The sequence below is a fragment of the Camelus bactrianus genome, chromosome 18, assembly GCF_048773025.1.
Source record: "Camelus bactrianus isolate YW-2024 breed Bactrian camel chromosome 18, ASM4877302v1, whole genome shotgun sequence".
NCBI lineage: Eukaryota > Metazoa > Chordata > Mammalia > Artiodactyla > Camelidae > Camelus > Camelus bactrianus.
The window spans coordinates 3,987,532-4,000,002 of NC_133556.1; the positions used below are offsets into that span (position 1 = coordinate 3,987,532).

Sequence of the window (12,471 nt, forward strand, 5' to 3'; positions counted from 1 at the left end):
GGGATTCGGGTCTGGGACCAAGGGCTGGATTGAAAAGCCCTCTTTCCTTCCTACGACTGGACTGATGGGGGGAAGTGGATAGAGAACGAGGCAGGGAATGTGGTGGAGAGAGAGAACCCTATGGGAGCGCCTGGTAGGAATCTGGAGTTGGATTTAGACTTGACCCCCGAGAGAGAAAAGGACTGACTCTGAGTGCAAGGTCATTGTGTGGCCCGGGAAAGAAGCCTGTGGGCTCAGAGAATCCTATAAGCACAGCAGGGACCTGAGAGTCCTGGGGTAGCCATGGCCAGGCTGTCAGGAAAAAGGGGCATTGATTGATGGATCGGCCACAGTGGTCCGTGAGGCCCCACTGCGCCTGGTTATGCTGGGTCAGTTATTTCAGAGCAGACCCAGGGCCAGACTGAGCCGCCTGGAGGGCCCACACCAACCTGGAAGGGCATCTGGCACACCAGGCAGCCTTGGCCTCCATCTCAGCCCCAAGGACCCTGAGGAGGGAATAGGCCACCCAACCTTCTCCTACCTGTGCAGTTGGTGACTCATCCTGGTTCCCACGGGAGAGGGAGGAGGAGGCCTTTTCTCATTGCTCCTAGAGGGTGGCAGGTTGGACCTAGAGGCTGGAGGTGTTGGGCTGATACCTTCTGGAGCCTGGAGTTGGAGCCCAAAGTGTAAGACAGACAGTTTCCAGCTTGTGATCCCTGCTTTGCCTGGGTGTGAGGCATGTGGGCAATGTGCAGACCGGGCAGCTGGAGATGTCAGGTTCTGGAGACCTTGAGTGACCATCTGGGGAATGGGGCTGAGGCTCTAGACTTTCAGGAATTGCTGGGGGTGGGTAAGGACGAGTGTATCGGGTGATGACTCTCCTGGCAGTCGAACAGGCCATCATTCTAGCCTCCTGGTTTCCTGGAACATCCAGATCTGAAGCAAAGCTCACTGTGGGGTGGGAGGCCAGCCCTGATGCACCCTCCTCCCCAAGGACCCACATCCCTGCCCTCCCACCTGGCAGCTTAGTCTGCCCACTTGGCCATATTAAACCTACCCACAGAGGTCTAGGGAACTGAGTCAGGGCCACTGGGTGACATCAGAAGGGTTGTATTCCAGCTGGCTTCAAAACCACTGCTCCCCCCTCCCCCCACCATGCCCTTGGCACTGGCTTCTGGTACAAAGAACAGGGCAAGGAGTATTGGGATGCAGCCAGGGAGGCCTTGCTAGCAACCAGAACTTCAGGGGCCCCAGAGAGAGACCTGCCACTGTGCTGAGGCCCAGAGGCTGGCCTTCCATCTCAGTGGTGCCAAGGGGCAGCTGTGTAACCTGGGGAAGCTCCAGATCCTCTCTGAGCCTCAGAATCCCCTACCATGGGCCAGGGAGTCCACCAGGATGTTAACAGCTGCCATTACTAAGAGTTGTGGGTGGGCCACTGGTGGACCTCCTGTTTACTGAATCATTGAGCCCCTCCCATGTGCCAAGCCCTGGCTAGTTCCTGTGGCTCATAGCCAAGCTACAGGCCCAGCCCTAAGAAGCTTCCAGCCTTGTAGAGGAGACCTATAGGCACCAAGGGAACATTCCAGGATGTGGACCCTGACAGGGGACTTTGGGATCTCTCCCCTGCCTCTCATCACTTCCAGGGTGAGTGCTTTAAGAGCAGGAACCACAGCACCTTCAGCTTTGAAATCCAGCACCTGGAGCAAGGCCAGTGTTGGAGGTTGAAGGGCAAACCCAGTTCAGCTACCAGAGCGGATATAGTGTACTGGGCAGGGCTGGCAGCCTGGGCAGCAGCCTATGAAACAGGACTGGACGTGGTGGTCCTGGAGCATTCAGAGGAGGCACATGTAGAGAGGGCTGGCCGGAGGAGCAAGCTAGGAGCCTGAGAGTCTGATGAGGGTCTAGGGGAAGTGTGACCCCCACAGCGGATTGTGGCTTCATTTTTCTCCAGTAGTGTTGCCCGGAATCAGGCCCAGAGAAGGCGGATGGTGGGGATCCCTGGCTGGGACTTGGCCTGGGTGGTCCAAGGGCATGAGTTGAGGGAGTCCGGGAAAGGCCAGGGATGAGAAGACAGAGGCAAGAGGAGGAACGGGTCCTGGAATCCATGAACGGGTTTTGGAGACATTGAAGTCCCTGAGGCCAGAGTAATGGGGACAGTGGGAGCGTGACTTTCCCGAAGTAGAGCGATCAGGGCACTGTGGTCCTCGTGTGGCCCGGGCCCGTTGGGGCGCAAGTCCGGGCCCAGAGGGAGGGCATTGGGGTGCAGACTGCTGATTCCCCCGCCACCCCTGGGTGCAGAGGAGAGGCCAAGGGTGGCGCTCACGAAGAGGCGACTCTGGGAGGAGGTTTGCCGAGTTAGGGGCGCTGTCCCGGGGCGTGCTCCGACTCTGCGGTCCTCCCTGGCAGGATCTTCATCCCCAAGAAGCACCGGGCGCGCTTCGACGAGGTGGTGTCGCAGGGCCTCCTGGGCAAGCTGTGCCGCGCCCGGCGGGCGCAGGGCGCGCAGCGGCTGCGCCGGAGCCGTAGCGAGGAGCGGCCGGAGCGCCTCCTGGTGTCCACGCGCGCCAGCGCCGCCCCGCGCCGCCCCGACGAACCGCCCCCGCGCAAGGCAGCCTCTCTGCTGGGCGGCCGCGCCGGCCCCGGGGGCGCGCGCAGGTACCCGGGACGCGCGGGCACGCGCTGCGGACATCTCGGTCGGTTGGCTCGGGATGGACTCCTGGGCAGGGGGTGCGGGGGCGAAACGAGGACACCTGGGGGTCGGGGACCAGGAGAGGTTAAGGGGAGCAGGACACGGGACATCGCCATCCCCTGCACCCTCCGCCTCCTCTCCCCAGGGAAAGGCACGCTGCCCGCCCTCCACCCCTCACCTTCTTTCTCCCCAGGACCGTCCGAGTCTACAAGGGCAACAAGAGCTTCGGCTTCACGCTGCGCGGCCACGGGCCTGTCTGGATCGAGTCTGTCCTGCCTGGTGAGGGGTGGGTGGGTTGTTCAGGATGGGGTAAAGAACTCTGTGAGGCCGGTGCTCAGCAACCCCTCCCCTGTTCAGGTGCCAACCTCAAGTAGCTGTGTCCTCTGAGTGTCCCAGAGCAGCAGATCCAAATCATCCATCTTCCCAAGTCAGGGCAAACCCCCTCCAAGTTCAGCTCTCCATGGAGACCTTCCTATATCCACAGGGAGGACTAGGGGCAGTGCCTGGGACCTGGGGCAGCAAGGACAGAGCTGATGCCCAGGCTGCTCCCAAGACAACATTCCCTGTGCCGGCTGCGCACTGGGAACTTGCTGGGCAGACCAGACTCAGAGAGGCAGCAGGGCTTCAGAGCCTCTTCCCACCGTCCAGCCCCCAGCCCCCAAAATCTGGACTCCCCTCCTCCCACCTGGCCTGCCTCTTCTTGCTCCCAGAATGGTGATATCTCGAAGAAGACAGAGGCTTCTCAGTGAAGAGATCCCACTTTCCCACCCCTCCAGTGGGAGGGAAGAATCATTTCTTGCCGAGGCAGCCCATTCCATTGTGGAAGGTCTCCATGGGGCAAAAATATCTCCTGGCACTGAACTGAAGTCTCCCTCCCTATAACCACCCCGCAGGCTGAGTTACCTGCTCAGTCCTGCACCCATCCCCTCCCAACACCTGGACGTGACGCTCCTAGTGGCACAAACCCATCAGTGACCCTGCTGCTGCTGAGTTCTTCCACCCTTCTGCACCTCACATCTTCAGTGCACAGATTTGTGAGAAGGGCTCTTCTCACTGAGGAAAGTGCCTCAGTGCCTTTGTATCACTGTTCCAGCCGTCAGATTATTCTGAGACCCAGTCCTGATGACTGACATATTCCAGTCCTTCTTGAATCTGTGCATCACTAAGTCATTGACACACTGTTGTAGAGAAAATGCCTCTGCTCTCTGCGGAGCTTCCTCTAGATATGATTAATCTCTCCTCTTTGGATCTGTCTCTTCCAACTGTGCCACCATCACCCCTACCTCCCTGCCTCTCCCATTTGTGTAGCCAGAGATGCTTGGCCTGGGGCCATGTTAAAATCCAACCCAACCTCCAGGCTGGTAACACTTTCTTTGTCATAAGAAACAAAAAGGATAGTTCAGTGGAAGCTTTTACGGATGGGGGAGCTGAGGCCTAGAGAGACTCTGGCAAATCAAGGACTAGAACCTGAGGTCTCCTGACTCCTGATCCAGTGATCTTCAATCCCCGGCTTCTACCCCTCGGGGCCTCCCACCCCAGCCTGGTCCAAACTTCCAGGTGGCCACGGTGGCTTCGTCACCATCACCCTCTCCCCACTTTCGGTTCCAGGAAGTGGATTTCCCTCAAGCCCCCCTCTCCCAGGAAGTTTTCTCTGATCATTCTGCTTCCACTCCTGACAATCCTTACAGCCTCAAGAGAGAACCAACTGCTCACAATCTGAAAGCATATTTCATTTAGGCATGTATCCTTTCCCCCCACTTGCTTCCAAATCAAATGTAGAATTACGACTAACAGAAGAGGCAGAAGGGAAAAAATCTATGTCCACGGGAGCCAACTCCCCAGCCCCCACTTCTCCAGGTGTTAGGCACTGTGTGAGGTCTGATCTCCGGGGCCATTAAAGCAAAGAGTGAGAATTAGCTGTTCGTGTGCTGAAAATGTCAGTTTTATTATAATTCAGGCCTGGTGAGTCCAACAGGAACCATCAGGGGGTGACTGCTGTTAGTAAAGATAGTGTGTTACTCACAGTTCCAAGAGGAGCAGGCATGCCACGCCCTGCAGCAAGCCCGCTCTTCTCGCTTCCAGGGAGCCCGGCTGACAATGCTTCCCTCAAGTCTGGTGACCGGATCCTCTTTCTCAACGGACTGGACATGAGGTCAGAGGCTACAGGGAACAACAGAGCTTGGTGACAAACAGTCACCAGGACTCCTGATTCTTGGGACACCCAGGCCATAGGCTTCTGACCAGTTGGTCCCCAGAGTCTGTCCCTCTTCCTATGGGAGGTCCGAAACCCACCCTCCCACCCTCTCTAGGGTGTCTGTTCTTCCTTCCAACCAGGAAACACCCCAGCTCCACTCAGGGGGCACAGAGTTGAAAGGATCATATGTGTCTTGCTCTTAAGAGGGAGCCCTGGTGACATAAGCATGACATCTTCTGTACCCAGCAGTGTCCAGCTGGCCCTGGGCCTGGAGCTTTTCCTGCAGAAGACATTAACAAGCAAGAGAGGCAGGGCCCTGGCTTCTGGTCATGACCCAGCTGTGGACTTGCCATGTGGCCTCTACCCACAGGAGAGGATGGTTTGGCGGGTGGCCGTGGGCAGGGCTCATCCTGGTCAGGCCCTCCTGGGCCATCTCTGCTTGGCAGGAACTGCTCCCACGACAAGGTGGTGTCCATGCTGCAGGGCAGTGGTGCAATGCCCACGCTGGTGGTGGAGGAGGGGCTCGTCCCGTTTGCCAGCGGTGAGACCCCCACTGCCCCTTGGCTGCCTCGGCCCACAGAGACCCTGTTGGGGTTGCTGTGTGTGGGATTTATGAGTCTACAGAAGTCTCTGCTTTCCCCAAAACCTGCAGATTCCCTCCCAAGGTGGTGCTGTAAAACTCAGTGGGGCAGCCTCAGGGACGCTGCCCAGGGCTCTTCCTCCATCCCCGTCCTCAGCTGCTGGCAGCAGGTGTACCTCCAATGCATGGCACTCACCCCCACTCCAGAAGTTCCCCTAGCCCCAGCTGCCAGGGAAACCGCAACTGTCCTAGGGAACCTGGGTCATTTTTGCCCCTCCTTCCTGTGGTCCCTGCAGACTCTGACTCTATGGATTCCCCCAACCCATCCTCGGCGCTCACCTCCCTGCAGTGGGTGGCGGAGATCCTGCCGTCCAGCATCCGGGTGCAGGGGAGGACTTTCAGCCAACAGCTGGAGCACCTGCTCACGCCTCCGGAGCGCTATGGGGTCTGCAGAGCCCTTGAGAGCTTCTTCCAGCACAGGTGGCCAGGCCAGAGTGGTGGTGGGGACCTGCCCTGGGTGGACCCTAAATCCTGCTCAGACTCAGCATCCGAATCTCCCTGCCTGAGGGAGGCACAAGGAAGGCAGCAGTGGATACAGGGGCCCCGGGATGGGGCAGTCAGGCTGCCCCAGAACAAACCAGGCTCTGAAATCTCCCAGCCATGTGACCTGGGCACGTCCCAGCCTCCTGTGGGAAGTGAGGCAGTTGCAGCGTTGTTGTTGGTAGGACCCTCACAACACCCTACAGGGGCGCTCACCACCAGCCTGGCCCTGCTGGGGTTGGGTTTTGCCTTTCTTTTTGCACCTCAGCAGCAACAAGAGTGTTTTATCTCACTCCTCAGCCCAGAGAGTCGTTGTCATGGTCCATGCAAAGCCAACCACATGTCCTGTCCCTTCCCTTCCCTTCCCTTCCCTTCCCTTCCCTTCCTTCCTTCCTTCCTTCCTTCCTTCCTTCCTTCCTTCCTTCCTTCCTTCCTTCCTTCCTTCCTTCCTTTCTTTCTTTCTTTCTTTCTTTCTTTCTTTCTTTCTTTCTTTCTTTCTTTCTTTCTTTCTTTCTTTCTTTCTTTCTTTCTACTTTCTCTCTTGTTTAAACAAAAAGAAATTTGTTAAAATATATTTCACACACCATACAATTCCCCATTGAGTGGCAACACACTGGTTTTTAGTACATTCACAAATACATGTAACCATTGTCACACTTCATTTTAGAACATTTCCATCACCTCAGAAAGAAGCCCGAATCCTTTCACTGTCACCCCCGGACCTTGCTCCCCCCTCACCTTGAACAGCACTAATTTACTTTCTATTTCTGTAGAGTTCCCTGTTCTGGGCATTTTATATGAATGGAATCACACACTATATGGACTTCACACACTATATGGACTTCCACATCTGGCTTCTTCTATTCAGTGTGTTTTTGACGTCCATCCAAGTTACAACATCTGTAGTCAGCCCTCTGTATCTGTGGGCTCTGCATCCACAGATTCAGCCAGCCACAGATCAAATAGGTTTGGAAAAAACCCAGACAGTTCCAAAAAGCAAAACTTGAATTTCCTAGAGTTCCCTCTATCTCTTAGATACAGACTCCTCATTGATTTTAGACATTATAAACATCTTCTGCCGTCTGTTACTCTGTTATTACTTTTGTTATATCTAATATTAACGGGTCCAAGCTGTACTGCTTTGAACAGGTATTCTTGATTTTGTATAATCAAATTCAATACATTTGGGGCCTTCTAGCTTTGGCTTTTGAAATTTTGCTTGAAAAGTCCTTCCCTCCCCCTTGGTCAAAAGATATCTCCTACCTTATCATCTCTTAATTTTATAATTGTACCGTCCACAGTTTGGTCTTTTATACACTTGAGTTCATCCTGATGTGTGGTGTTATGTGAGGTTCAGTTTTATTTTTTCTGTATAATGCAGGGATCAGCAAATTATTTTGGGGGGTGGGGAAGGTAATTAGGCTTATGTATGTATTTTTTTTTTAATGGAGGTACTTGGATTGAACCCAGGACCTCGTGCGTGCTGAGAACGTACGGTACCACTCAGCTACATCCTCCCTCAGCAAATGCTTGTTATAAGGGGCCAAATAGCAAATATTTCAGGCTTTGTAGGCCATACAGTTGAAACCCTTCAGCTCTGCTGTTGTACCTTGAAAATAGCCGTAGACAAGATATAAGCCGATAGGCATGGTCACGTTCCAATAAAACTTTCTTTACTAAAGCAGGTGGCTGGCCAGATTTCGGTCTTTGGGCCATGGTTGGCCAGCCCCTGACAGAGTGAGGCACCTTTCCCAGCACACTCTGTATGCTTTAATCTTCACAGCGGCTCTGTGCAGTAGGTGCTATTTTTATCTCCCATTTTGCAGAGGAGGAAACTGAGACAGAGAAATTAGTAAGTTGAGAAAGGTCTCTTGGCTGGTATGAAGCAGAGCTAGGATTTGAATCTGGGCAGCCTGTCTGCAGAGCCTGCCTCCCTGCCTCCTTCTCTGTCTTGGGGAGGAGGGGAAAGGCATGAGGCTGAGGAGTTCTGTGGCCTGGAAGTGGGCCCCTGGTCCCCCACCCTGTGCCCTCTGGCGGGCCCCTGAGCCATGAACCCCTTGCTCCTGTGCCCCCACCCCCACCAGGAACATCGACACCCTCATCGTCGACGTCTACCCGGTGCTGGACACGCCCGCCAAGCAGGTCCTTTGGCAGTTCATCTACCAGCTGTTGACTTATGAGGAGCAGGAGCTCTGCCAGGAGAAAATCGCCTGCTTCTTGGCCATGACCGGTAAGCAGGCCCACCCCCTGCCCCGCCCAGCGGGTGAGGAGCCAGACGCCTGTTCTCACCGGTGAGCTGTTACAGCCGAGCTGGGCCCCTTCCACACGCAGACGCGCCCATGGCCCTGCTAATACCTGCCGACAGCCCGACAGCCCGGGCTGGGCCCACAGGTGCGCCTGCCCAGCCTGGCCCTTAAGGCAGCATGCGCAGAGGACCCTTAGACTGTAGACCGCCTGCCTCACACCGGGGTCTCAGATTTCTCGTCCACAAAATGGGGGTGACCACAGAGGTTGTGCTTGGCATCCCGGGAAGTGTGGCACAGATTAAGAAGTCTGTGTAGTCACTGTCTCCTGGATGGTGAGCTCACAGTGAACCTGGTGGGCTCTGGTTACTGAACTCACATTCGGCTGCTTGCAGCTCAAAAGCCAATAATTCGAAAGAGTCTGTAGAAGGGAAAGTTTCTTCAATCGAAAAAGCCGGCAGTTTGGGGAAATGGTACACTTATGTCCAGAGACCAACTCCAAAGGTTCTGTTCAGTCATGATAGTTTTTAAAGGGGAAAATGGGGGAAGAATTTCAGTGAATCGTGGAGGCAGGAGGTTGGCCTCAGCATCATTCTCCACTGTGAGCAGACCGTCTGACTCACTCTTCAGAGTTACCTTGTCCCCGTGCTCTGCCTGCAGGATCACTAAGGGGACTGTCGTGGGTAGACAGCTAATCATTCTTTAAGTACTTCATTTTTCCTTCTTTTTATGTAGGAAAAGAATCAACAGGTTAAGCAAGGCATGGTGTGCATTCAGGGGAGCAGAAGTCAGGAGCTGGTTTCAATTGCTTAGTGATCTCATTCCTAAAATTAGCTTCTTCTGAGGTTAGAGGGGGACAGAAATGGGCAAACAGGAAAGGGGCAAGGGTGCTGCTTTCCCTCTGCTGTGCGCAGACTCACCCAAGGTCCTGCTGGGCCACGTTCCGCCACAGCTCCGTGCTGCTGTCCCCTGTTCCAGGGTGTGTGTCCCATTTGCCCACAACCACGGGCTTCACCACGTAGGATGGGGGCCTTGAAAGTGGGCCAGACCCTGGGCACCTTTCCCGGGCACTGCACCTGCTCTTCACAGCCTGCAGAGCTCCTACATGCTGGCCCCCGTGCTCCCACTAACCCTAGTCCTGGGGACCCACGGTTTGTTGGGGGAAGGCTGAGGGTTTGGGCTCAGGGTACAGGCTGGGCAGCAGATGTCCCACCACCCATCTCCCTAGACCCAGAATCTTCACCCCACACGCCCCTGTGGTGTCAAGACCTTGGAAGCATGGGTCCTAGGCTCCTGTCATGAGAAGAGGCCCGGCCTTCATCCTCAGGCTGACCCCACCCCATATCCATCCTCTGCCCGGCGCCCAGCTTCTCACCCCAGGGATTCCCCTGGACAGTGGTCCTAGAGCCCAGCAGGGCGGGGGCTCACAGATCAGTGCAGACGGCTGCTGCTCTCACCCTCCTGGAGGCTCCTTGTCTGGCTGAGAAGACAAGGGGCCCATCTCCCCTTTGCGTCTCACAGCAGAGCCCGAGCCCGCCCTGGACCTGGAGCCCGAGCTGGAGCCCGAGCCAGAGCCGGTGCCGGAGCCCCATCCACGGAGCTCGCTGAGGGCCTCCTCCATGTCCCGCCGCAGCCTCCGGTCCCAGGGCCTGGAGGCCGGCCTCGGGTGTGGTAAGTCCCTGAACCGAAAGGCTAGAGTGGGTGGGAGGGTGCGACCAGGGCTGTTTTCCCACCTGCAAAATGGGCTTGACGAGATGAGAAGTCCCCGGAAATGGGCTGAGTAGCCGCCCCCCCTGCCACCCTGGTCTGGAGGGCTTGGTGTTCCTTTTCTGTGGCCCCTACTGGATCTGGGCTGGGGCCTGAGTCCTAGAACTCAGAGGCTGTCACTATACAACCCTCCCACCTGCTGTGGACTTGGCCCTCCTTGTTCCTCGACAGGGCCCAGTGAGTGTCCGGAGATGCCTCTTCCTCTGATACCAGGCGAGCGCCAGGCGGGCGATGGCACATCCCTCCCCGAGACCCCCAACCCCAAGATGGTGAGACCTTCTCTCTGCCCTGCTTTTGGGGTCAGTGGGGAGCTGGGAATGGGTGGCCCATGGAGCTGGGGCAGACCCTTGCCTCCCAGACCACGTAGGCCTGGCCTCTGAGGCCATATTAGGGCCACATGGGGGAGGTAAGAGCAGGCTGGACTCGTCCCCACCTCCTCCCCACAAAGATGTCAGCAGTCTACGCAGAGCTTGAGTCCCGACTGAGCAGCAGCTTCAAAGGGAAGATGGGGACCACCTCCAGATCCCGTGCCTCCCCACCAGTGCCCAGCGCAGCCCGCACAGCAGGTAGGGGCTCTCCAGCCCTGGCTCCTGAGGGCAGCACTGGCCTCTGTCCTCCTGGCTGTCTGTCTGGGTGTGGCCCCCACCTCCAGACATACTCCTAGACAGCCCTCTTTGCTCCATGGCCATAGGGTTGAATGTGTGGAACCCCAGCAGCCTCTGAGGCTAGCTGCCATCAAGGTTAGGATTGTCCTGGCTCCTTCCATGTCCCCTCTGATCCTCACCCCTGCTGTGGATGTAGAAGAGCAAAGGGCTGCCCCCATAGGAGTCCCCAGGTTAGCAGGTAGCTGTTGGGTAAACTATTAAGTGCATGCATACATTGCTCTATGAATGGCACAGCTGGGAAGATGGTTGCTCACAGACACACATAATGGTTTCTCTGCAGTTTGGAAGGCCGGACCCCTGGGTGATGTTCCTGTGAGCCAAGGGGCTGCTGGGTGTGGGGGGTGCCTCATGACCCTTGGTCTGGGGTTTGGAAACCCCACACCCTTAACTTGTGGTCAGTGGGTCCTGGGTGAGACCCTGGTATCCCTTCCAAGATGAGCTGGGGTCCGCTGGTCCTGGGCTAAGCAGTGCTCCCTCTGCCCACTCAGGCCTTTGATCATCCTCAGGGAAGAGCCTGGGGAGGCAGAGTCACACAGGGTCTTCCTGCACTGTGTCCAGAGAGGGAAAGGAAGGTGCCCAGGGACACAGAGCCAATTGGCCCTGGGCCCCTCACCTCCAGCCTGTACCTGGAACCCCGGTACCCACTGAAGAGGGGTCCTTTTGCTCCATCCCCCACCCCAGGGCCCAGGACCCTGTCCAGCGACTCATGGCCCGGTGAGCGGCTCCTGCCCTCTCCCTGCTACTACCCACTGTGCTCAGAGGGCCTGGCCTCCCCCAGCAGCTCCGAGTCCCACCCCTACGCCAGCCTGGACAGCAGCAGGGCGCCCTCCCCACAGCCAGGCTCCGGGCCCACCCACTCTGACAGCCCCCCCAGCCCAGACCCCGGCTGCCCACCCAGCCGCAGGAAGCTCTTCACCTTCTCCCGTCCGGCACGAAGCCGGGATACTGACCGCTTCCTGGATGCGCTGAGTGAGCAGCTGGGCCCCAGGGTCACCATCGTGGATGACTTCCTGAGCCCTGAGAATGACTATGAAGAGGTGAGCGTGCAGGCAGATGTGGAGGGCACAGGGGCCGGGGTGATCTGGGGGTCTGTAAGGGACAGTGGCCCCAGTCTCCTGCAAGAGGCCTGTTGCCCTGGATACTTGCCCCATGCTCCCCTCCGCCTGCCCCAGTCCATCCTAGGCTGTCCCAGGGTACCCCACCCTGGGCTTAAACTGTAACACTCCTTACCCGAGGGTGCCCCGTTCCTTGTCCCAGGCTACGCCACACACTGTCAGGCCATCCTATCCGCTGCCCCAGGCTATCCTACTCCTTGCCCTGTCCTCCAGTCTCCCTGGGCCCAGCCTTGCTCTCCCACCCCTTGCTCTGTCCCCATTAGATGAGCTTCCATGACGACCAGGGCAGCTTTGTCACCAATGAGAGGAGCAGCGCCAGCGAGTGCATCAGCAGCAGTGAGGAGGGCAGCTCCCTGACCTACTCCTCCATCTCTGACCACATCCCCCCACCCCCGCTCAGCCCCCCCCCACCGCCACCCCTGCCCTTCCACGACCCCAAGCCCAGCTCCCGCACCCCTGATGGTCCCCGGGGCCCCACTCAGACGCTGGGCAAGCCTCTCGCCCAGCTCAGCCACCCAGTCCCACCACCACCCCCACCACCCCTGCCCCCACCTGTCCCCTGTGCACCCCCCATGCTGTCCCGGGGTCTGGGCCACCGCCGCAGTGAGACCAGCCACATGAGCGTCAAGCGCCTGCGGTGGGAGCAGGTGGAGAACTCAGAAGGCACCATCTGGGGACAGGTAGGTGACCTGGAGACCA

General features: G+C 57.4%; 1 protein-coding gene across 5 annotated transcripts in view; it reads left to right on the plus strand.

The window, feature by feature from the left end:
* The window catches only part of GRID2IP (Grid2 interacting protein), a 34,924-nt gene that overhangs the window by 12,695 nt on the left and 9,758 nt on the right, over window positions 1–12,471 (plus strand). For all 5 annotated transcript variants that reach the window (XM_074345625.1, XM_074345622.1, XM_074345624.1 and 2 more), the window contains 11 exons: window positions 2,386–2,634; window positions 2,862–2,947; window positions 4,751–4,820; window positions 5,309–5,403; window positions 5,739–5,922; window positions 8,067–8,212; window positions 9,747–9,896; window positions 10,164–10,261; window positions 10,441–10,558; window positions 11,339–11,694; window positions 12,036–12,452. In XM_074345625.1, coding sequence (XP_074201726.1) covers window positions 2,386–2,634; window positions 2,862–2,947; window positions 4,751–4,820; window positions 5,309–5,403; window positions 5,739–5,922; window positions 8,067–8,212; window positions 9,747–9,896; window positions 10,164–10,261; window positions 10,441–10,558; window positions 11,339–11,694; window positions 12,036–12,452 — 1,969 coding nt within the window. The remainder of the gene's footprint in view (window positions 1–2,385; window positions 2,635–2,861; window positions 2,948–4,750; window positions 4,821–5,308; window positions 5,404–5,738; window positions 5,923–8,066; window positions 8,213–9,746; window positions 9,897–10,163; window positions 10,262–10,440; window positions 10,559–11,338; window positions 11,695–12,035; window positions 12,453–12,471) is intronic.